This window comes from Rhopilema esculentum, chromosome 4, assembly GCF_057945365.1.
Source record: "Rhopilema esculentum isolate cy_ngs chromosome 4, ASM5794536v1, whole genome shotgun sequence".
NCBI lineage: Eukaryota > Metazoa > Cnidaria > Scyphozoa > Rhizostomeae > Rhizostomatidae > Rhopilema > Rhopilema esculentum.
Window position 1 is genome coordinate 7,066,125 of NC_142818.1, and position 25,039 is coordinate 7,091,163.

Sequence of the window (25,039 nt, forward strand, 5' to 3'; positions counted from 1 at the left end):
GTAATCTCTTTTGTTTTGAATGCCACAGTAACAAGATACGGATTATTAATCCAGTCTAAGAGAATTACACAACGAACGGATGCGTGATAGGTTTTATAATAACGACTGGTTAGTTTGTGCTGTTAGAGCGTATGTTGGCTAGAGAAAACGCAAGGTAAGTAAAACACTGAATTTGTAATGTTGCGTAGGTTGCATGATGGGTGAATTCATGCATCTGTCTTAACACATACTCAAATCTCTATCCAATCATGATTTTCAAGTTGTTTTGCTTGGTTTCATTCCCAGCGCAATGTGCTCATATCAAGGCAGTGCTCAAAGAATTTGCATTAAGCATGCAGAGACTTGAAAAACATTAGAGTGAGAATGAAAAAATAAGTTATGTCGTCTCGCGGTCGCCTGTGGCTTATTTAAAATCGTTGTGGTCCTCTTATTTGTGCCATCTTGTAAAATTACATAATATAGAAGATCATTGCATGTAAGTAAATGAAAGAGAACATCACTCCCATTTCGGCTCGCTGCATTTGAAGCCTGCTTTATCGGATGTTTATCGGCACCACAATCAACGATTTTATTATCAGTTGCTTTCATGAAGATTTCTGGGACAGTCACTTCTAACGCCACAGATCACATTTAACGCCGCAGATCACATCTAACGCCGCAGATCACATCTAACGCCGCAGATAGAGTGGGTTATTTATAGGGTTGAAATTGCACCAATAGGCCTTCGTGAAACTGCATCATTTATATGAATAACCGTGTAAGTAAACGAAAATTCATCGTTAATTGAAACATGGAAAGTCAACGCAAACATATTCCAGTCCACTCATACGGAATACGATATCGAGCTAGAACTATCATACCACTCTTCAAACGTCCACAAAATTATTCAAGCATAAACATGTCTGCACTATGGGAAGCCTGGGTTGTCTTACACTTACTACAAAAACAACTACAAAAACAAAGGATATTGTTTCTTCAACCAATTGAACAGAGAATTGTCGCAATAGCTCTGTTAAACCCCGATGGAGCTTATTTATTTTTTCAGTCCTAGTGGGGAGGCTTAAAGAGAGAGAGGGTTTATTAGAAAAGGAAGGGACCGCGCGCCAGTCTAAATATGAGAGGGCTGAAAAGGGCGTGACCGTAAATTGTTTAAGGCCACACCCTCTAGAACGCCAGGAAAACGCCCCCTTTAGAAAGTACTTGCTTATTTCTACTGAAGTTTTATAAACAGTCTGGTTCAGAGAAGATATCAATAGCTATAAAAATAGATAAAATTAGCTTTGGGATAATGAAACGTCGAGAAAAGCACCTAGAAAATGAACAAAAGGGTTACAGTCAAAAAGAACTGCTACTACTTAGGAGTATATACTATTCAATATTGCGTTGGAGCAAATATAAAAAAGAGTGTAAAGCATCCATCAAATCGATTATCTTTGGCTCGTTCTAGACAAGATCACATTCTTTTAAAACAATGGATCCTGGCTAGCAAAACTTTTCCACCACCTGCTGAGATGAAATCTGGAATGAAATACCTTCTTACCTTTATGCATGCCCCAGTGAAAACACTTTTTCGAATCGATTAAAAAGTCATTTTGGAAGTTATTAATATCGAAATTATCGTTTTGGTCCTCTATATTTTACTTTTCCTTTCTTCTTCCTCTTATACATCTTTTTCCTTCTTCAGCTTTCATTGGAAACTGTATATCTCTCAATATTTCATATATTTCAATCATTGTTTTGATTCCTAACATATACCTCTGAAGTTTTTATGATAACTATTCTTGCATGTATTTGCGAGTAATACTGACATCCGTTAATTTACGTATTTGAGAGCATATGGCTCTGAAACCCAGACTGGGTTCTTTCCAGCTGTTCTCTTTAGGAAAAATGCTTTAGTGACGTTTTCTAATTTTGAAACTACTTTATGTTCATGTTTGTTTTTCATGTTTTATGTTCAATTATATTCAGTTAACGTAGAATCATTTTGTGATAATCTAGCTTAGTAAATCTAAGAATAAAAACAATAAAGCGCAATCGCCAAAAAATTTTCAAACACCATACTGATATTCAGCGGCACCTCTGAACCTACGATGCGAACCAGTCGCGGAAATTCATTTTACAAGTGAGGGGGGGCATTGCCCATAAAAGCAAGCAAATTTGCCGACAAATGACAAAACGACAAATGACACCTACAAAACCGACAATTTAGCAAAACCTTGGGGTGGTTGCCCCCCCCCCCCCACACCCCCACAATTTCCGCCACTGATGCGAACACTAACGTTTGCAAGGTCAGATTCAGACAAAACATTTCTTGCAATATTGCAGTCATTTAAATCTTTCTAATTTTTTAGGCATGATTTTGCTACGTTTGATTGATTCCATTCTTAAAATGGAATTAATTACTTTTTGAGGCCCCCTAGACCTCGAGGCCCTGGGGCAATTTGCCCCCCGACCCCCTCTCGGCGGCTCTGATATTCATTAAAGAGTGAAAAGATGGCGTAAAAATATGACAACAAGACAAGGAAAGCCTGTGTTCCAGATCACAAACTTGAATGTAGAAGTCTTGAGCACAGGCTGCACAAGGAGCGTTTTGCAACAGTGATTACCAACTGAAAATAGCAGACATGAATTCAGCTCAATTGGACGAAACAACTAAAGACCCCAATAGGTCTGGCGCTTGATATGTAACTTGCTGTATTCAGGCACAGAATAGATATTCTGTGATTCAGCTAAGGTAAAGTCATTCAAACGGAAATACTGGCAAAATGACGATCCCGCATAAGGGCACAGTACGGGAAATTGCAGGGCGGACGAAGAAAAACCAGCTGATACAGCATAGCCCAACTTTCAATTTTATGCAGATTTTTGAAAATATTGGTTTTCCTTCGTCCGCCTTGCAGTTACTCGTACTGAGCCCATATGCGTGATCGTCTTTTTGCCAATATCTCCGCTTGAGTGACTTGCCTCGCCCCATTATTACGTCACAGGTTTCACCACACGCAATGCATTCTGGTAGTTGTAGTTACACGCACCGTTGCTATTCATCTTGTTCACTTTCTTTCTCACTGCTTAGCCACGTTATCAAAGTATTTATGTCAAAATCATGAACGGAAATATTGAAACTCACGGAGATTTTTTTGAAAAGGACATCTATAGTTTTTTTCAAGACTTTTACAAGGGAAATCGTCATACTATCAGTGCTTTCAATGGAGCGACATTGGAACGTTGTTAGGCTTATTGATACAGAGAGCGGGCCTAAAAACGAAACAGTGGCAAAGGAGGGTTTACATGTTGTGCCAGAATGCTTAAGCAACAGTCGTGTGAATCGGGTTTATCCTTTGAAACTATTCCTTATGTTAAAAGTAAGGAAAAAATCTTTGATCTCAAGGAAGGATTTCAACCCCACTGCAGCACATAGGTGGAAATCTAGCACACAACATGCAAACCCCGCTCTTTGCATTTCATTGGTGGACGTAAGACGTACATAATAAATGTACCAAACTTTGTTCTGAAAAATGGAAACACGAAGCCCTTGAAGGATAGGGCAACTCTACGCTCAAGAAACAGAAGTCCTTTAAAGCTTTTTCCTGAATTTAGAGAAGATTTTGACAATGATTCCAACAATTTTCCCTTACTCCACTGACAACAGTTCTTTTCCTTTGTTTGCCTTCAGCAGTCTAATCAAAGACAAGGTTGTTGTACTTGAAACCTTTTAATGGCTGGTGTCCTGCTGGAGAAATATTTCATCTTTGCTCAAGCTGGGTACATGTCAAATCTTCCAGGCCAGACACGGCGCCACTGGCTGGAGCCCCTCCACCCATTTTTAAAAAATAAAATTTTTTGACCGCTTTTTTTAATTATTTTTGAATCAGAGCATGAAATAAAAAGAAAACAAACTGTTAATAAAATGTTTGACTTTACTTGATCTATTTATCAACTTAATAAGGTTAACTTCCATTACTTGCCTTCCATTATTTGCACCATTTTTGTCTGGGAGATTCATTTTTAGCCATTCTAGAAGGCTTAATTTCAAAAATTTTCTTGCGCATCGGACCCAACCGGTGGGTCCTCGTATACCACTAAACTTCATTCTTAGCCCCCTCCCAGGCTCAATTTCATGCCACCATCTCCGTCTTCTTGTATTTTGGTCTGGTCTTCTGGTAAGCATGTTCATATTGACCAGATCGATCAAATAATATAAAAGGGTAGCAACATGCTAACAGCATCCTCCCTGACCAGTCTTGCAATTGCATTTTGCATCAGATTTTTCACCAGTTGCTTGATACAGGTGGACGTAAAAAATGTATCTCACATTTTTCATGGATGCATGAACTCTTGTCTTCCAGAAATAAACAGTTTTGGCTGTTATAACTCTGGGTTTTACAAAAATACCTCGGACGTAGCCTTCTTTCTATAGCCAATAACTATGTTTTCGTTACAGAATGCTTTCGGGACACTTCCACCCTTCGGCATAGTATTTGATTTGGTTATCAAATTTTCATGAAGTCTCTGGCTGTCAAAGTTTGGAAGGTTCTCCAACGTCTTCGTCCAACCATCTTTATCATCTGAAAATTTGTTGACATCTAACCCAACTTCTTCAAATTCATCCACATCAATTAGTTTCCCTCATCTTCTGGTGTCGTTCCATCGACAGCACTGCTAGTAGGATTGGTCCCCGGGCAAATGTTTTGAAAAAACTAGGGATGTCCTTTTCCATAAAATATGCGTGGGTTTCAATATTTCTGTTCATGATTTCGACATAAATACTTTGATAACGTGGCTAAGCAGTGAGAAAGAAAGTGAGCAAGATGGATAGCAACGGTGCGCGTAACTACAACTACCAGAATGCATTGCGTGTGGCGACACCTGTGACGTAATAATGGAATCGGTCTATTATGCCCAGTCAGACATCTAGCGCCTTCGGTGCTTCTATATTATCGGTCTGGACCACTGATCTAAAAAAGAGTATTTGACTGTGAAGCTTTGTATTAGAATTATCCAATCACAATCGCAAACACTTTTTAATCACTGCTGCGGTAGAATAAAGAGAAAACAGTTCTGCAATTACAAAAATTAAAGAGAAATGCTGATCTAAATCAGACAGGAGCAATCTGTAAGAGAAACTGAGATTCATAGAATAAATCACAGACGACACCCTAGACAAAGTGAGAGTGAGACGAGAAAAAATCAATCAATAGTCCAATTGATGAAATGAAATATAGAAATAAGAACGCCTCTGACGTGACTATTAAAAAGAGGCAAAATAGGTTTATAGGTCAGCAATGTCTGAAAATTGAAGAAAATACCATCTAAGCTGTATCAGAGAGTTTCAAAACCTGACTAGGTAACTCAAATCAACAAATCAGATGAGAAGAATCAAAATTTCTCTTCCATGAAGACAAAGAATTTTTCTTCCCAGGGGCGAAACTACCGGGGGGGTGTGGGGGGGTGTGACACCCCCCCAATCCAAAAAATAGTCGATTTCGCAGGGCAATCGAAGATTTCGCAGGGCGCCAAGAAGAGCTTTATTGCCACGCAGAAATGCCACCTCTGAAGTTCGTAAAAAGCCGTTTAGGAATTTTGAAATGGAAATATCGTATTTGTTATGAACCTCCCTTCCTGACATTGCATTTTAGAGAACGGAACAGTTATGTAAGGAAAAGCTCCGTTATTTGCAAAGCGAAAGCATTTTTTACCGAAAGTCATAGCCAATGGATGCAATGATTGATGCGTATGTTTATGAGGGCAAGGTTGAGTCATGCAAATTAATTTAAGTTGTAAATTATTTTCATGACAAGCACGGCTTCACTGGGGGGGGGGGAATAAAGGGCTGAAGTCCCTCACTTTGGTCAAGATAGAAATTTTTTTTATCATTTTTTCTATTACTTTTTAACAGTGCATGAACTAAAAAACATAATAAATCGTTAAGATACCGTTTCATCTAATTGCTAACTTTTTCACGTATATTTTTATTATTTTTCTTTTATTTGCATTAATTCAGTAAATCATTTTCTGTATCATTGCAATGTTTTAATTTTGGATGTGTAAACATGGCCTTCTTGATACAAGAAACTGCACATTTCTGTTCAGGAAAAAAAATTCTCCCAATCAAAACAACATCTTCCTTCTGTCATTCACAACTAAGTGCAATCTGAAACGAAAGGTTGCCGTTTCTTTCCTTCCCCAACGTCTAACACTAGAGTTTTAGCATGACATCCCCCTCCCTATTTTTCCCAATAAACAATAATATTTTCAATAAACTATCACTTCTTTTAGCACAATAGTAATTTGGTAAATTTTTGTCTGAAAGATGCTTTTTAGCCCTTTTACAACATATAATTTCAAAAAATTTCTTCACGTCGGACCCAACCATGGTGGGTCCTCCTACCTCACTAAACTCGACTCTTAGCTCCACTGGGCTAAATTTCGTTGCGCTGTCTACATCATGTACCTCCCCCCCCCCCAATTAGCTGTTTATTAGCTTAATTTTGCAAACCAACGTTAAATGAAGTGAATTTAAAAAAAAATTTACGCTCACGTAGAGAAATAAAAATTTCATAGGCAATGAAGTTTCAAGTTTGTTTTTATTGCTTAGAAGTTTGTCCATGGTAAAGACCAGTGTACACTGGTAAAGCTTTCACTAGTAACCTATAGACAAACCGTTGCTACGAGGTCTGCAGGGCACCACTCATTTTTGCAGGGCAGAAACCCTTTTCACCCCCCCCAAAACTATTGGCCAAGTTACGCCCCTGTTTCTTCCGTCTGTTGCGACATAGACGCTCGTCGAATCATGCGCCCTATTAAACTCGTTATTCTGGTTTGCCCAGTTTCAAGTAACTCGTTAAAATAACTTGTTTATGTCCTGTTTGTTGACTTGTTTATGCCTGTTTTGTTGATATTGCTATTACCTAGTGCTATCCATATTTGATTATCGTAAGACTTGTGTACGCTGGTACCACCCCTTTGCGCTGTTAACTTTACCTTTTTTGGTAGTAATTTTTATGTTAGTATTTTTGTCACGCCGTTTTATAGTTAGGATGTTTTCCAAGTTGTCAGTCGATTCTTGTAGCCGGAAGTAGAAGACACGCCGCGCAAATAAAGACGTAAGATGAAAAAGCCAAATTGCTGTTGTTTTCTGAGGCCGTAAGTCCTTTGACGTTTCTCTTTTATGTCCATAATTATTTGTGAGGCTCGCAGTAGCTTTACATTGGTGCCGTGACCCGGGATTGCAAAGAAGAAATAATTTTTCACTTTGTTATATTTTAACTTTTGCTGAACTTTCATCGTGTATGAATTTGCTGAATTTTGATGTGCATAGTATTGATATTTACCGTCAAGTACTCGCCTCGGTGATTCAATGGTTAGAAGACCAGCATTTCTGTGGAAGTAATTAAAGCGATATCAAGACTCTGTTTTACGTAGCGATTAACTCGAACTCTGGTTTTCTTTGCTTTGATTATTTTAACAAGCCTTTGCTTGCCGTATTTATTCAACGTGTACAATTCAATGACAAGAACATTTATTCTGTGCATTTTTGGATAATAACAGAACACTGGCTTTCACGTAGTTTTACTGAACGCCAATATCGCCATATCACTTTTTGCTGTTGTTTGTTTTATTCGTATGGTTAGCCAGGTCAATTGCCTATTTGATTTCAATTGCTGATAGGATTAATTTGCTGCTCGGTATATTAACTTTGTTGTTAGCGTAAACGAACTTAAACAAAAATGGAAGAGGTAGTTAGTGAGATACAGAATCAATTAACTGCCGTTCAGGCTGCTTTAGAGGGCAATACTCAGTCAGGTCTTTTCCAGCTTCGCTCATTTAATGGTTTACCAAACGAAGATATTAACGAATGGCTCTCTCGTTTCGAAACACTCGCAAAATTTCATAATTGGTCACAAGCTAAAAGATTAAATGCCTTGCCACTCTCTTTAGGGGAACCCGCAAAAGCTTGGTACGATACCATGCCCCCCGAAACTGTTGGTGATTTTAGAACTCTTACCCAGGGACTAAAAGAACGCTTTGGTTCACAGTCGCTAGAGTTTCTTTTTCGTCAAGAACTGTTTGCAAGAAAACAAGGTCCTAGCGAGCCATTGTCTTTATACACGGAAGACGTTATTAGGAAATGTCAACGGCTCGGTCTGTCAGACAAAGATTTGATGAATGCCTTTATTAATGGTCTGTGTGAAGACATTAAAAATCATGTGATCTTGAGCCAGCCAAAATCATTTGCTGAGGCGGAAAACCTTGCCCGATTGAGAGAAGCAGTCTCTAAAACGTCAAGTTCCCCGTTTTCAGGAACACAATCGGTTCTGCAGGAACAAAGGCTAAAAGAGTTAGAAAACAATGTAAATCTTTTGGTTTCTCTTGCCGCCCAGAAAAAAGGTCAAATTCAGGCTCCTAGGCCAAACGTTGATAGTATTTCCTCGGGTTTCATCCAAACCCCCTTGTCTAATACTGGTTCAAGTGCATTAAATATGAAGGAAGAAATCATTGCTGCCATCAACACGGATTTTCAAAATATCCAGCAACTTTTAAAAGGGAAAAACCAATATTTCCAAAAGGGGGGAGCTCGAGCAGCACGTGGCAGAAATTTGCGGACGACCGATGGTCAACCAATTTGCATTGTTTGTCACCGGGTCGGCCACGTTGCCAAATACTGTAATGAACGCCCACAACCAAGTTGGGTTCCTGCTAACCAGTCAAATGCCATTTACGCTCCTCCGCAACGCAGACAGCAATTTGGGTATCACAACAGGGCGTCCTATCAAGGGGATCAAAATTTAAACGGACAAAGGCCTTCACAGTGGGGGAACTGAAGGCCGGAGTCGTGTACGCATACCCTTATGACCCCGGACCACAAACTAATTCTGGAATACAAAGTTTCTCTTCAAAAACTATTGATTCTAATGATTCTGTGCAGCCAAAAATGACACATTATTTGCCAAAACATGAAAGTCGTAAGGACAGTTTCGCAGAAAATTACACTCTAGAGTCCAAAACGGTAGAGAACATCGTTCCAGCTATTGCTGCAGATGAAAAACTGTTTATTTCAAGCCCAGAAAATGTTCTGATATGGGGAATTGTTTTGAAGCAGCCATTTAAATTGCTGCTGGACACGGGTGCTGCCGTTACAGTCATCAGTGAAGATTTTTATAAAACAGTTATGAGCTCATATTTTGCTATTAAACAAAATAACAGTTTGGAAAGTGTAAAAACTGCAAACGACTGTAGTGTACCCGTAAAAGGGTTAGTGTCGTTTCCTATAATGATTGGCCAATCAGAATATTCGTGCGCTGCCTCAATTGTTTCCGGTTTATCGTATAATATTGTTCTTGGACGCGACTTTTTGCATCAATTTAGCGCAGTTATTGATGTGCGTGGACATTTGGTCACTTTTTCTGGCGATAATAAAATTTTCTTTGCTGATGGAAATACACCACCTTTTCAGACTAATATTCGAGCTGCTCATACGTTTGTCATTGATGCTCACAGTGAAGCTGTTATTCCTGCCTATTTCACTGGCGCCCATCTTCTCCTGTTGTTGGTCTTTTAGAGCCAGTTCCTAAACTTTCTAGTCGCTATCGCTTATTTGTCGCTGCTTCGGTTGTTAATTCCAACGATGACGGAAAGGTTTCGTGTCGCCTTCTGAATCCCACCATGGAACCAGTGCTGCTGCACAAGGGTACCACCATTGGCCATTTTGCTGAAAGCTGTCCTGAAGATGTCATTTGTTCTCTGGAATCTGAAAACAAAGAGTTTGAGAACTCTTTTCCTTCAGCCTTCGTAGATACGAAAGACTTTCTTTCTTGTTTTGACTCTTTTCCAAATCCACACCTTTCTGCTGCTGAAAACGAACAATTAGCTAATCTTTTGCTACGTTACTCGGACATCTTTGCTTCCTCTAATCTTGATCTTGGTCGTACATTCATTGTAGAACATACCATTGATACCGGGGATGCCAGGCCCATAAAACAGGCTCCCTATCGTGCTTCGCAGTCTCAGCGTAAGGAGATTGAGAAACATATCTCTGACTAGCTTGCTCAGGAAATAATTACAGTCTCTTCCAGCCCATGGAGTTCTCCCGTGGTGCTTGTTAAGAAAAAGGATGGAACAACAAGATTCTGCATTGACTATCGCAAACTGAATGCGGTCACTCGAAAGGACAGCTACCATTTACCACGTACTGATGATGCTCTTGACTCACTTGCAGGCTCACTATACTTTACAACACTTGATCTTCAGTCAGGGTACCACCAGGTAGCTATGCACCCAGACTCAAAAGATAAAACAGCCTTTGCCACTCATGCCGGGGTCTACTCCTATGAAGTTATGAGCTTTGGGTTATGTAATGCTCCTCCATGCTTTTAGCGATTGATGTCTCGAGTGCTGCATGGCCTCGAGTGGAAACTGTGCCTCGTTTACATCTATGACGTAATTGTTTTCGCCTCTTCTTTCGAAGAACATCTTGCTCGCTTGCAATTGGTGCTTGATAGACTTCGTATGGCTAATCTGAAATTAAAGCCGTCTAAATGCCATTTTGCCAAGACTTTGGTCAATTTCTTGGGTTTTGTCGTTTCTGCAGAGGGAGTGTCTCCTGATCCAGCCAAGATTGATGCGGTCAAGTCATATCCGACTCCCACATGTGTGAAGGACATACGTAGTTTTCTTGGTTTGGCAAACTATTATCGACGTTTCGTTCAGGGTTTTGCTAAAATTGCCTCGCCTTTAAATATGCTGACACGCAAAGGAATCCCATTTGTTTGGTCGTCAGCTTGTGAGAATGCTTTTCACCTCCTCAAGCAACGTTTGTGTTCTGCACCTATCCTTGCCTATCCAGACTTTACTAAATCGTTCCATTTATATACTGACGCTAGCCAAACTGCATTACGCTATATTTTGGGACAAGTTATCGAAGGCAGGGAAGTTGTTCTTGCATATGGTGGTAGAGGGCTTAATCCAGCAGAAGTGAACTACAGTACAACTGAAAGGGAAGCCTTGGCCGTTGTTGATGGTGTAAAACATTATCAAACTTACCTTGCTGGTGGAAAATTCTTTATCCACACTGACCATGGAAGTCTTTCTTGGCTAATGCGTATTAAAGATCCTACAGGTAGACTAGCACGATGGTCTTTGCAACTGCAACAGTATGACTTTGAAATAATTCATCGTGCAGGCAGTTCCAATGGTAACGCAGATGCATTATCTCGACGCTCATATTCTGATCAGCCTGCTTCCTCTTCTAAACCTCACTTCAGTCCTCCAGTTGTGGCTGTTGACCTTCCTTGCACTGAAGCCTCTTCACTGCATACCTTGCAAAGACAAGATCCAGATCTCTCCTCAATCATCCGGTATCTGGAAACTAGTGTGCTGCCAATAGAAGATAACCAAGCTCGTTCCTTGCTCCTCCAAATCGACTCTTAATATTTGGACAGCAATGGGATACTATGCCATCTGTGGTCACCAGGAAAACGTAATATTCACTCGTTGTGTTCTCAAGTTGTCATTCCCGCTTGCCTGAAACATGAAATTCTCTCTGCATGTCATGATGCACCAACAGGCAGCCATTTTGGTACACAAAAAACCTACGAAGTCGTACGTCGTCGATACTATTGGCACGGGATGTTTAAAGGTGTGGAGCATTGGTGTCGAACCTGTGTAGACTGTGCCATGAAAAAGATTCCGAGGGGTCAGCGTAAAGCCCCTCTGTTGCCAATACCAGTCGAAGGAGCTTTTGATAAAGTCGCTATGGACATACTTGGCCCTTTGCCTGTCACTCACGATGGAAATCGATATATTATTGTCTTTTCCGATTACTACACTCGTTGGCCTGAGGCTTTTGCTTTACCGCCTATTGAAGCTGCTCGAATAGCTCAACTCCTTATCGATGAGATCCTTGCTCGTCATGGCTCACCTCGTACTCTTTTGTCCGACAGAGGCTCTAACTTTCTTGCCGCCATTGTGAAAGAGGTTTGTACGCTGATAAATACACATCGTTAGCATACGACTGCCTATCATCCGCAAACTGATGGCCTGGTTGAGCGGTTTAATGCCACCTTAACGGAAAGCTTATCAATGTACGTTAGCAGCAACCAGAAGGACTGGGACAGACACATCTCAATGGTCCTTTTTGCTTATCGTGTTTCACCAAATGCTACTACTGGCGAATCACCATTTTATTTATTGTACGGCCGTGAACCACGCCTTCCGATCGATGTTTCATTGCTCTTGCCTTCCTCGAATCTTTCTGCCTCAGTTGCTGAACATCGGGCTCGCGTTGTCCAAAATCTTGAAGAAGCCAGACGGATTATTTCCAGCAATACGCAGCTTGCTCAACAACGCATGAAAGCACAGTACGATAAAACCAGTGCACCCGTTCACTATGACGTAGGCTCGAAAGTTTGGGTATTTACGCCGAAATCCAAAACAGGCTTGTCGAAAAAGCTCTGCCACAACTATCATGGTCCTTATCGGATTGTCGCGAAGCTGTCGCCAGTTCATTTTTGTTTACGTACACTCGACAACCGTGTTGTGTCAGTACCGGTTCACGCAAACAGAATGAAACCGTATTACGATCCAGCCGATCGCCCAATTGTTCCGCCAGATATAGAGCATTCGTCGCCAGATCTATCGGAATCCGATATGCCGTCGTCTAGTTTCGGTCCTGATGTCGGAAACGCTCGTTCGGTTGAAGAAAAGGAACCAGAAATTTCTTCTGAAGAACCTGAGATCAGTCGCCCGGAAGATATCTGTCCGCCACAGATGATTCGTCCCGTATAACAATTCGTTAAGCCAGGAGGCTTCGTTTCTAAAGGAGGGGGTAATGTTGCGACATAGACGCTCGTCGAATCATGCGCCCTATTAAACTCGTTATTCTGGTTTGCCCAGTTTCAATTAACTCGTTAAAATAACTTGTTTATGTCCTGTTTGTTGACTTGTTTATGCCTGTTTTGTTGATATTGCTATTACCTAGTGCTATCCATATTTGGTTATCGTAAGACTTGTGTACGCTGGTACCACCCCTTTCGCGCTGTTAACTTTACCTTTTTTGGTAGTAATTTTTATGTTAGTATTCTTGTCACGCCGTTTTATAGTTAGGATGTTTTCCAAGTTGTCAGTCGATTCTTGTAGCCGAAAGTAGAAGACATGCCGCGCATGTAGACGTTTTTAGAAGCAAAGAAAGACGTAAGACGAAAAAGCCAAATTGCTGTTGTTTTCTGAGGTCGTAAGTCCTTTGACGTTTCTCTTTTATGTCCATAATTATTTGTGAGGCTCGCAGTAGCTTTACACGTCTAGCACCTTAAAGTTTTCACAAAGCAATTTATTTCGTATAGCTGCTACGGATGTCAAGTCGTCAGTTAGTTCACTTTTATCAGTACTTGTCAGCAAAATTGTATTGTCATTTTCATCGTTGCATAGGTTGCTTGTGTTCAAATGAAGAAAATTATCCTTTATGCAATGCTGAACAGCAACAGGCCTAACATTGATCCTTGAGGAACCATCTGTTTTGCTTCAACCCAATCACTAATATAGGTGTTTATTTCTCCTTGATTTACACTGTTATCTAGATAACTATACATTAACTCCATTGCGTTGTCGCTGAAGCCATAAAATTTGAAATTGGCTAGGAGTGGTATATGAGGTAAGTAATCAAATGCTGTTGATAATGCCATACACACTGCAGCAGTTTTAATCCAGGCACTTTTTCGGGTCTTCAATAATTTTTAATAAGGTGTGCTGTGTGTTTTATTTACGGCCTTCAGTAACATTTACTAAAAAATTATTCAATGTTTGTCCTTTTATTTCATTGTCTGATAGAATTTCATCGTTTTCTATGAGTATAGTTTTACTTGACATTGACATTGTATGTTGGCCGGATAGTTTTCCAGAACTTTTTGTTGCCCTAAACGAATTTGACATCAAATTTTCAGAAATATTTTCTTTTGGTGCCTGTAATTAATTTACACATTTGATTCTGAATTTTTGTACTTCTTCCAGTAAGAAACTGTTCCATTTTCGTTGAACTCTCTTTTTGCCCTTTCTGGGGACACTTCCTGGCTGGTGTCATTTTTCGCGCCCGAGATCTCAGTAAAATGTGTCAGTATCTCAAAATGGAGTTATTTACTAAACAATTGATTCACATTTCCGATTGTTACTAAGCTGTGTCCGCTTGTTTCTGGCATACTGGTCCTATGACCCTAGGACCCTTATGACCCCTAGGACCCTTAACTACGAAGAACCAAAAAGGACCATCAACTACTACATGATTTGCGGCTCCAACAAGGCCATGATTTTTAATGCTATCATGTTAAAGAAAGCTTTGGAAGCATTCTGACATTGGCTCAAACTCATTTAACAATCGTCTGCCTAAGTGAATTTCGCACCGAATTTGCTACGAGTTTGTTTCCAAAGTCTCTTTTGATTTCCACCAGACCGCAAATTTGCTGCGAAATTATATTGTGATTTTCCCCAAAACTAAACATTTAGGCGCCGATTGCGAAATTTTTCGTAGCGGTAAAATTAAAACTGTTTTCAAAGTCAAAAATCAAAACTAAGCACCCTCGATAGCGATTTGGCTGCGAAATTCGCCTCATGGAAATTAACCCGTGCAATGTGTGCTGTATGGGTCTGCTAAGGAAGACCTTTGTTTTGGGGTTGCATAAACGTCTTTTAATATTTTGACTTCTATTTTGCCCTGAATTCTAGTGCTCTGCAGCTGCACCCTGCTCTGCTTCCTGCTCTGCCCACATTGTCCATTTATTCAATTCTCCCCTCCCTCTAAAGGCCCTCTAAACCCTGGTCTGACACACTCCCTTTTTTCATGCACTGTACTTTTTTAAAGGATAGATGAATGTTTCTGCTTCTCTTGTTTGGTCAGTTAAATATAGTGATTTTCGATGCTTGCATCGATGGTGCTTTTTGACGTTGTGTCATTAGTCTATTGCCATTAGCCCATTAGGATTGGTGTGTGCGTCATGTGTTAAAAGGCATGGCTGTTAGTAGTTAAGGGTCCTTTTTGTTCATCGTAGTCAATGGTCCTTGGGGTCATGGAGGTCATGGGGGTCATTAGGGGTCCTAGGGTCACAGGGCCTGGTTTTTCCAGTATGCATTTGTTCCTGGGTTGCTCTACCTGTACTGGGTTGTTACTGGGTTCTCCCGCTTGTTACAGGGTTTTCTCGCTTGCTCCTCCTTTTAGAATCGGTGGTCAGTATCTTCAGAATGGCACCCAAAGTACCCATATCACAAACCAAAAAAAACTGCGAATAAGTGTATACAAGAGACGTTTTGAAAACTTTCCTCTTTGTAGGGATACTCCTGTGTGTGACAATTATTACCATGGCTGATAAAGTGAAATTCCAAGAGAAAGAGGTAGAGATGGATCAAAAGGTGGGGAAAGATATGATGAAGGTCAATTCAATCGACGAAATCCTGCCATATGTTGGGGAATTTGGTAAATATCAAATCATGATGGTGTCCATGCTTTCCACTATGATCCTCGCTTCTGGTTTTCCAATTCTTATAATGTACTTTGCTGGGCAGAATCCTGCTTGGAAGTGTGTCCATAACAGTACAGTTTGTAGCTTGAATGGTACATTTGAAAGTGGAGATGATAACTATGAATTCAGATGTTCAATTCCAAGAAAAGACTGGCAGTTCACCCAGCCAAAGGACTACTCAATTGTTACACAGGTAAACCTTGACATCCTGACATCGTTTAAAGTGGTCTTTCATGTTTTTTGCAATGCCAAGTATAGAATTATCACTTTACGGCTTCAAAAATCAGTCTGAACACCAAGCCTTGAACATTTTGAATATTTCATTATGAAAGCAATCCCTGCATCGGTTGCCAAGGTTATGTAGGTTGGTGGAGGGGTGGGTGGTTGAGCTCCATCGTGTGATAGCTAGCATACAAGACCTACTTTAACTTTTATCATCTGGATTTAGTAGTCATTCAAATTTTCCAGTTGTTCTGACGCATAGTTGATTGTTAGCAGTAAAGTTGTCACAATTACGATCGTTTCATTATCTAAAATCGTTATTCTCTTCTTGTTTTAGTTTGACATCTACTGTGATAATGAATACATGATTTACCTGAGCACATCACTCCTGTTTATTGGCTGGGGAATCGGGTCTTTCATTTTTGGTTGGTTCGCAGATAGGTAAGTGAAAAAAGAATTAAAAAATCTCAATCTTTCGTAATAAAGAGGAAGCAACTAGTTTATCGTTAGTGGCAAAGATGCAAAATTATCACGTTGTTCAGTTTTGTAGGGAAAACAGAGTTTGAATGCATAACACTTCAAGCAAATGTGGCAATTTCAAAATAATTTGAGCAAAATAATTAATGAGTATCGGCGCTGAGGCAACTCGAGAATGGATCGAAATGGTGATGTTTTAAGAAGCTTTCTAGCAGAAGTGCTTAATAATAGAAGAGAACAATTGCTTTGATCCTTTTGTACAAATAGAGCATCAAAATGCAATGTCATCAAAAATCTGCTGAAAGAACGGCATAAAATCAGTTAAGAATTCCCAAAATATAAGGAGCCATAGCTAGTAAAAGATAGCAAGTTTGCTAACGGATTACTGGTGAACTGGCCTGGTCCATTACGTTGTGAACCAAGACCAAATTGCAGTGTTTTGATGGGAAAAGAATCAATTTTAATGTGGACATATCTCATGCAATGCATTAAGACATTCACCTGGTTTTTTCACATTTATAAGAATCTTATAATGCTGTTTAAGGCTGTATAGTCAAAATCAAAAACTTTAAAAATAGAGTTTTCTGACGTTATCACTTTGAAACCCCATTGCTAGTGAAACTACTCGATTCTGTATGTTTCTTTTCACTTAAATTCCAGGTATGGCCGCTCTAAGGTGCTGAAAGTTTCCGTGTTTGGTATCGTTCTGGTTGGCTTTTTAAGTGCTTTTGCACCAAACTATGCAGTGTTTGCAGTCTGTCGTTTGCTAATAGGGGTATTCAAGCCTGGGACAATTATTGGAGCATGCATTGTCTCTCTGGAGCTTGTTGGCCCAGCTTATCGTCCATTGATTGGCACTTTATTATGGATGCTGTTTGCCGTGTCACTCGTCATAACTGGCATCAAGGCGTATTTCATAAGGACATGGAAAACGCTGATAATTGCCTGCTCAGCGCCATACATGCTTGTCTGCGTGTTCTTCTTGTAAGCCAATTTAAAGAAAATTGATGATATTAGCTATTCTGACTATGCTACTTGTCTATCTTTGATCAATGTATGCTTTTAGGGTAAAGATTATTTACAAAGTTTTCGATACAGAAACCCATATATTCTTGTTTCAAGACTTATGGTCATATTGAATGTTTGAAAATTTTGGAATCTTTTGGCTACTCTGATGCAGAATAACTGTTTGAAGAATAACTCCATTGGTGTTCGTTTTAATCATATTAATTTGCTAGGGAAACGGAATCAACCGTATGTTTTGATGTAATACTTCTAAACATAAGCATTATTTTTTGTTCTATGTTACAGACCTTCAGAGAAATAGTTGACAAATTTGATAATTTGAAAAGTTCAACGTTCATCGTGTTCCACTTCTGGAGAGAAGCAGTCATTATTTTACATCTCTATAGCAATCATCGTTTGTTGTGTTGTTGTTTTAGTTTCATACCAGAATCGATGCGTTGGCTTCGCTTCCAGGGACGCCACAAAGAAGTGATTGATATTCTAAAGAAGGCAGCAAAAATAAACAAAAAGACTCTCCCAGCCGAACTAGAGCTTGAGCCACTACCAAAGGCAGATGTTGATGAGAAAAAGCACGGAATCCTTGATTTATTTAGGCCCCTGAAGATGTTTCGTTTTTCTGCTGCTCAAGGTGTAGCATGGTATGTCTTTCCAGTAAAATCTGTTTTGCATTTATCCAGTGTGCCGGAAAACTGCAGTGTGGCTAGCATATCTCTGTGCTACTATACTTCTCCACTCTTCTACAATATCCCAGTATTGGTGGCACACCAAAGTTCCCCCCAGTTCTCAGCAGAACCGATTTTGTCTTTCGTCCAAATTCAATGTTAGGGTAGGGGTAATATTTTGACACCGTACTTTTTGTGATGTAATCCTATGATTTTTAAAATGCCAATTTTCAAACAAAAGTTAGTCTTAGGCGTTCCCTTCGAATAAAATTGGCGTTCCCTGTTGGTAAAAGGGCGTTTTCTGGTAGTTAAAAGGGCGTGGCGTAAATTTTTTTGGTTTGTCCCCCCCCCCCCCCCCAGAGCTTAGTGGCTGGCGCCGCCATTGGCTTGCTAGTACTTACCAGTCTGGCTTATATTCTCCAGTCTGCACATATTTAAAATATTAGCGCATATTTTTTATCATATGTTATGTTCCCGTTTCGAACTTTGTAAATCGCCTGAAAAATAACACATTTATCTTTATATTCATAGGTGTGCAAATGCAGCCGTTTACTATGGTGTGTCATTGGGAGTTGGTGACCTTAGTGGCGAAATGTATCGGGACTTTATTTTGGCAATGTTGATTGAGATCCCTGCCCTTATACTGTCAATATTTTGCATGAACAGGTAAGTATTCTTTACCTTGAAGAGAAAATCAGAAAGGAGATTAGCACTTGATCATGGGTAGAAAATAGGAGGGCAGTAATTTGCCCAACGAATGAAACAACCTTAAGCGTATGATGGCAAAGCAGCGATAGGTTCTAATGGATATTTCAAGTTAGAATTTAAGCGCAGTTGACCTAATGTGCGCCATCAGGATCGCTACGCACATTTAAGGATGGGTTGGGGCAATTACAAACTAAATAATATTTCAAAGCCTTTTATCCATTTCCATACATTCTCGACGTTATACTTCTAAAAATCAGGCACCAACTGGCAGTAGCGGTGCCACGGGGGATTGGGGGGGACTGGGGGACTGGGAGGACTGGGGGGACTGGGGGACTGGGGGGTACTGGGGGGACTGGAAGGCATGCAATAGATTCTAATGGGTATGGAAATTGGTAGTATAAGGGCCAAGAACTGGGGACGCGTCCCCCAGTTTCCGGCAGGATCAATTTTGTATTTCGTCTAAATTCGATGAGAAAATGTTGGGGGAGGGGTAATACTTTGGCAACGTAGCCTAGATTGTTTGCCTTGTCCCCCAGAGGCTACTTGTTGGTGCCCCCATTACCAAGTGTGACTGACGTCCATTTCCTTACATTCTCGAGGTTATTCTTCTAAAAATCAGGCACCAACTGGCAGTAGCGGTGCGACGGGGGAATGGGGGGAATGGGAGGACTGGGGGACTGGGGGGACTAGGGGGACTGGGGGACTGGGGGGACTGGGGAGACTGGGGAGACTGGGGAGACTGGGGAGACTGGGGAGACTGGGGAGACTGGGGAGACTGGGGAGACTGGGGAGACTGGGGAGACTGGGGAGACTGGGGAGACTGGGGAGACTGGGGAGACTGGGGAGATTGGAAGGCATGCGTTAGATTCTAATGGGTATGGTAATTGATAGTATAAGGGCCAAGAACTGGGGACGCGTCCCCCCCAGTTTCCAGGAGGATAAATTTTGTATTTCGTCTAAATTCGAAGAGAAAATGTTGGGGGAGGGGTAATATTTTGGCAACGTTGCCTTAATTTATTTGCCTTGTCCCCCCAGAGCCTAGTTGTTGGCGCCCCCATTACCAAGTGTGACTGACAACCTACATCAGAAGAGGTTCCATGAATTTAGTTTGGGGAAGCCGGACTCAAAGAAGAGAAGAATTAAAAACGTTCCTGAAAAGGCTACGTGGGAAATGTTTCTTTCTGGACTGGCTAGATAATTAACATAAATTCAGTGAAACTTGAGTTGCTTGTTGAGTGGCCTTTTCTCTGCACCCTCATAGAACAACTCATGATTTCCACACAGGTAGCACGTGCCCCCGCTTAAAATTCCCCTTGCATCATACAGTTGCTCTTTTTGGCCAACTGCATAGCCAAAAAGTACCCTTGAAATGCTTAGGTGCTTTAAAAAATAATGATCAAACATTTTTCTATGCGGTCTTATTTTAGAAATATCAAGTCAACCAACTCACAACTAATCCAGGAAATGAAAACTATATCAGTAGCCTAAACTAGTCAATTAGTGATGAAAATTGAAATAAATGCAAAGATTTTTTTTAGAATTGGAAGAAAGAAATCGGTGATCGTTTCGTTAGCACTTGCAGGAATATTCTGTTGCATTGTTGGAGGATTGCTGAGTGCAGATAACAAACAAACAAGTATGGGGTTTTTGTGTTTGCTATGGACTACTTGCTTCTTTACTCGACGCAGCAAATACGACCATTGGATATTGACAAATAAAAACATATAGCAAAGTTTTTCTATTAAAATATGTGTAATTACAAATGTTACTGAAACTTGCAAAATTCTCATGACGTAATGTCAGATGATCAAAAATTGTGCTTAGCCTTTGCAAATGTCTTTAATAATTTACATTTTGATTCTTCATTTAAGAGTGGAAGGCCCTTACAGTAACAGCAGGTTTGCTAGGAAAGTTTTGGATCACGTGGTCGTTTAACTCTATATACGTCTGGTCTATGGAACTGTACCCAACAAGCATCAGGTGTGTTCAATTTGTTAAATTACTTAACGGTATTTTGGAGGGGCAATTAGCAAAGATAGCAATAAACCGATTTGCTACTTGCTCTATGGTTCGTGGCTTATTTTCTCCATAAAGATTCTAGATACTAAAATGCAACTTGAATAATCTGGCAATGCCTCCACAGTTGAAAATGTAAAACAACCCTCAAGTCTCCAAGGTATAAAAGGTATGGTAAGGTTTAGCGTCTTGAACCTTCGTTCTCTAGCATTGCTTCTACACTGAAGGGCATTTTCTAACGAAGAGTTTTTGTAAGATAGATAGATGAGCATTTGTAAGAAGAAAGAAGAAAGATGAAAGAATGGCAAGGAAATTCGAAATAATTTGAATAAATGGGTCAAAAATCCAAGATTTTCCTACATCAGTTACTCTAGCTTTACAATATTGCTTATAAATGTACCAGCACAAGACACAAATTTTGAATGACATTGGATTAGCATTGAATATTTGCCCTAACTCTCTGAAGGATATGAAATAGCTATCAAAGGTTGATTAAGCTTTTCCCTACAGTTGCCTTGTTTCAACTCTTGGCTACAACAGGGGGACACTTTTTCAGCAGCTTAAAGAAAACAAGAGCGTGAAAAGATGTTTCTACAAAATCTTCATCCATGTTCACATTGATGTAATATGCCTTAATTTAGCAATTCAGTTGAAAATCTCGTCATTGATAGAATGTTTCTCTCATTTCAAATATAACAGCAAATGCAACTGAAACATAAATAAAGTTTATTAAGAAATTGTAGAAATCAGTTTGTTATGATGAAATCATTTTGGTGGCAAAAGTATTTTTGATGACTGACAAACTTCGAATATAATTTTTTTCTTAGGAGACGGGTCAAGCAAGTGAAATAAGCCCTGTATCACTGTAGTTAGGCTAGGCAATTTTTTTGCAACCAATTTCTGCTGTTTTGAGCCTTTCTTCTCCAAATATCTATGGACAGAGATCACAAAAAAAAATTATTTTTGGAAAGTGGAAGCAATGAACTCCTCAAAGGCCAAATTAAATGCACTAAGTCGATTCCATACATTATTGTCCATCGTTTTACACCAAAAAAGATAAGTAATAGTTTGGGAGGCAATCTTCAAAAGACCAGTAGTCAGACCTGCATCATTTGTAATTCTAAAGAGATATTGTCTTCTATTGCAGGGGTGAAGGAATGGGCTTCCTACAAATAACCGCTCGTGTTGGATCGGCACTTGCTCCCTGGATTGCAAAATGGTTGAGAGTCTTTCACGTCACGATACCGTTTTCTCTGATGGGTGCACTGTCTCTGTTAAGCTCCGTTCTGCTTCTGAATCTGTCTGAAACTAAGGATCGCGAGACATTGGAAACTGTCAACCAACTATTCAAGTTAGATGCAAAAATGAACAAGGATGCCTTGATCTTGGATAACACTACGAAAACTGCCTCCCAAAATGCATGAAGATTGTTGCACGGTTCTTGTGTCGATCATGTGTTAACCTTTAAGGTGCACTACATATCATTTTAAATATAATACCTTGTGCGATATACAGACCTTGATTTGTTTATAACATAAGTAACAAAGTGGTCAGGTGACAGTCTCATGATAAATTTTTTTAGAATGTTGAATGCCTTGAATTAGTGCTGTAGTTCAAATTAAAAGGGGGCTCTTGCTCAAAATTTTACGAAAAACAATAGCAAAATTAGAATTTTGTCAATATTTGGCATCAACAAGGGGGGCTCAGCCGACCTGAGCCCATCTAGCACTATACCCCTGCCTTCAATCGATAGGAGCACGTTCTAATTCATCAATAACAGCACTCCACCATACTGTTTCGGCTGGGAAATTTTTGGGACATTTACAGGCGAAAATCTCTCTATCTGACCTGTACTAAATCTTAGTACTCGCAGGGACAGAAAGTAACGTTAAAAATATATCTCTTAGGCATGAAAGTCTTAAATGAAAAAAGAACCTAAAGAAATGGGAATAGTATTTTCTGTACCTTCCCTGGAGGCAATTGTACCTTCAAAGAAAATCTAAGCATATAGCTCAAACCACTTGCGTTTGAACTCAAGTCTATCAGACATTACAACTTACTTCTTGGATGCAAATCAGTTACTTAGATATTGTGTGTATGTGTCACTGCCTATTTTCCTTTCAAGGTTATTTCTATCAAAGACCTATGTATGCTTAAGTTCCCTTTGAATCCCTAGCTCTAAGCCGTATTTGTTATCTTCCCCAATTAGGGGTTATAGAAGTTTTTGTTAGATCCATGTCCGAATTTTGGTGTAAAAGATTGTAATTTTGCTTGTAGAACCGGACAGTATAATCATAAGTCAACACAACTTTTTGCAAAATGGCATTTTTTTTACATTTCACACTATAATTACTTTATCCTTGTATCGTATCTTTTATCTTAAAAAACAGAGATTATTAATTTCTTGCTGCTTTTTCATTGTTTCATGATTTAAACATTGTATTGTCGACGGAAACTGTACTTATCATCAAATGAAAATAAATTGAAATATAAGTATGGTATCAGATACAATATCATCGTTTTTGCTTTAGACATTGCGTAGCCAATATGTTGTTTTTCCTTAAAAATTTAATGTCTTAAACACATCGATGCTATTGTTCGTTGGATAAGTAATACTTTATAAAGCAATGATGCTTGGGATAAATTATAGGGTTGTCTTTTAATTTCCCCCAAGTATCATCATCCCAACAAGTATCATCATTCCTAATTTGTTCGAAACTGATTTTTTGTCATTACAGATATACTAATGAATATGTTTTTTATTTGATGGGTAGGATATATTTACTTTTTATTATCGTTTTAAACATTCAATTTTGGGCGTAGTAGCATAACTTTTATCTGATAAAAGATCGTTGTTAATCATGACTGATGTAAAAATTGATTTAAAGAAAGATGCAGCTATGATATAGAAATATGTTCTATTTTTATTAGTTCCTGAACAAAAAATTAGTTTACTGAAGGAATCAAAGCAGATATGGAAATTCGAAGCAAGAAAAGTGCTGAGATACTGTTGGTCTTTTTGGATCCATTTTGAATGAAAACAGGATTTTAAGATATCTGTATCGTTGCAGTGAATCTTGTTGTACCTCCTCGCGCAATATAAACACTAAAAATTCATCTCGGCCCTTCAGCACCTTTTCTCTTTTTCAGCCAGATAATCAGAGCAGAGAAAAAATCGGCTATTTAGCGGAGTTATCGTTGCAATCAAACTACGAAGGGGGTCTAGGGATGCACACCCAGAAAATAGGGTTGCATACCATACCCTTCAAATTGCAGGAAGCTGATACAACACCCAATTTTTAATATCTGAATAAAACTTTGTTTAGTTATCTTATTTTTGCATGAATTTGTGAGATTTTAAATCAATAAAATGAGGAGCAAAGGTAGCAATAATAAACATTTCCTAATTCAAAATTCCGATTTCAATCGACCAGTCCTTGTTAATAGAGTACAGAAGTGTGACGTCATGAAAAATCTTTTTTTAGAATTTCTTAAATTTGACCACATTTTCTAAAAGAACACCATAAAATACCTCGCAATATGCAAAATCAGTTAGATATGCTCCAAATTGGGCGAGATATGGCCAATGGAAGGTTCAAAGTTTGCTAACGGATCACTGTTAATTTGGCCTTGTTCATAAAGTTATGAACCAAGACCAAATTACAGAGGTTTGATAGAGCAAGAGCCTGTGCTCATGTGGCCATATTTCAGCCAATTTGTAATGCCTTAAACTGAATTTGCAAATTTAGGGGTATTTCACGATGCTCTTCCAGGTTCTGGGATCAAAATAAAAAAATTTTGAAAATAGATTTTTATGACGTCATCACTTCGGTACTCTATACTTCCGTTACCTTGCTGAATCAAGACGGTTACTCCTCTCAGCAGTTTCTTCAGAGGTTTCTTGAAGTTTATTAGGCAGGTTTAAAAAGAATTGCAATAAGTAATAAGTAAGCAGATGTAGCTTTCCAAGTGATATTGGCGTTTCTAAAAGAATTGACGACGAAGATAATGAATGGATGGGAATATCTTAGATTTTTTATTGACAAAAACGGACTGTCAGTATGGAGCAATCAAATAGGAAGCATAAAACTCAAAGTTTCTTGAGCTATACAATTTCTCAAATTCGTAAGAAAATTTCTTATCTAAGAAATGCTTTATAAAAAGTAGAGGTTTAATTGAAAACTGGTTTGGCTTTGGTGTGAGGTTGCTGTAGGAAAATTTGCTCAACGTGGCCCAAAAAACTGCAAAGACTAAAGAACAGAACAGCAAGGGTTAACAATCAACAATACGGCAACCCAAGTTTGACTATTGAACGAGATTTGCAAAATACGACCTCCTTGATTCACGTATAAAAAGGTGCAATGGGCAAAAGGTTTTTCTTGTGCTGCTGTAGTGAGCGTTGGAACAACTTGAATAATGTACTAGAAA

At 39.3% G+C, this 25,039-nt stretch overlaps 2 protein-coding genes across 6 annotated transcripts; both read left to right on the plus strand.

The window, feature by feature from the left end:
* On the plus strand, nt 1-23,523 carry LOC135690991 (organic cation transporter protein). 5 transcript variants are annotated; one of them, XM_065208699.2, is made up of 11 exons: nt 6-154; nt 7,070-7,143; nt 13,423-13,536; nt 15,311-15,693; nt 16,060-16,163; nt 16,860-17,183; nt 17,642-17,863; nt 18,419-18,553; nt 20,134-20,231; nt 20,467-20,575; nt 21,759-23,523. In XM_065208699.2, exons 4-11 carry the CDS (start codon nt 15,340-15,342, stop codon nt 22,033-22,035), a joined length of 1,623 nt encoding a protein of 540 aa, XP_065064771.1. In that variant the 5' UTR covers nt 6-154; nt 7,070-7,143; nt 13,423-13,536; nt 15,311-15,339; the 3' UTR covers nt 22,036-23,523. The 5 variants fall into 5 exon arrangements, with proteins under 5 accessions (XP_065064770.1, XP_065064771.1, XP_065064773.1 ...); XM_065208701.2 differs by lacking the exon at nt 13,423-13,536; XM_065208700.2 differs by lacking the exon at nt 7,070-7,143 and having other exon boundaries at nt 8-154.
* On the plus strand, nt 12,079-12,783 carry LOC148960344 (uncharacterized). Its single transcript, XM_089115527.1, has one exon. It carries the CDS (start codon nt 12,079-12,081, stop codon nt 12,781-12,783), a length of 705 nt encoding a protein of 234 aa, XP_088971653.1.
* Nucleotides 23,524-25,039: the final 1,516 nt, after the last annotated feature.

Excerpts from the sequence above, each read along its gene's own strand:
- LOC148960344 (XM_089115527.1), top strand. The coding sequence starts at position 12,079 with ATGTACGTTAGCAGCAACCAGAAGGACTGGGACAGACACATCTCAATG.
- LOC135690991 (XM_065208698.1), top strand. The coding sequence starts at position 15,340 with ATGGCTGATAAAGTGAAATTCCAAGAGAAAGAGGTAGAGATGGATCAA. Across the intron at positions 20,232-20,466 it reads TGCAGATAACAAACAAACAA|AGTGGAAGGCCCTTACAGTA; the intron begins GTATGGGGTTTT and ends TCTTCATTTAAG. Across the intron at positions 20,576-21,758 it reads CTGTACCCAACAAGCATCAG|GGGTGAAGGAATGGGCTTCC; the intron begins GTGTGTTCAATT and ends CTTCTATTGCAG.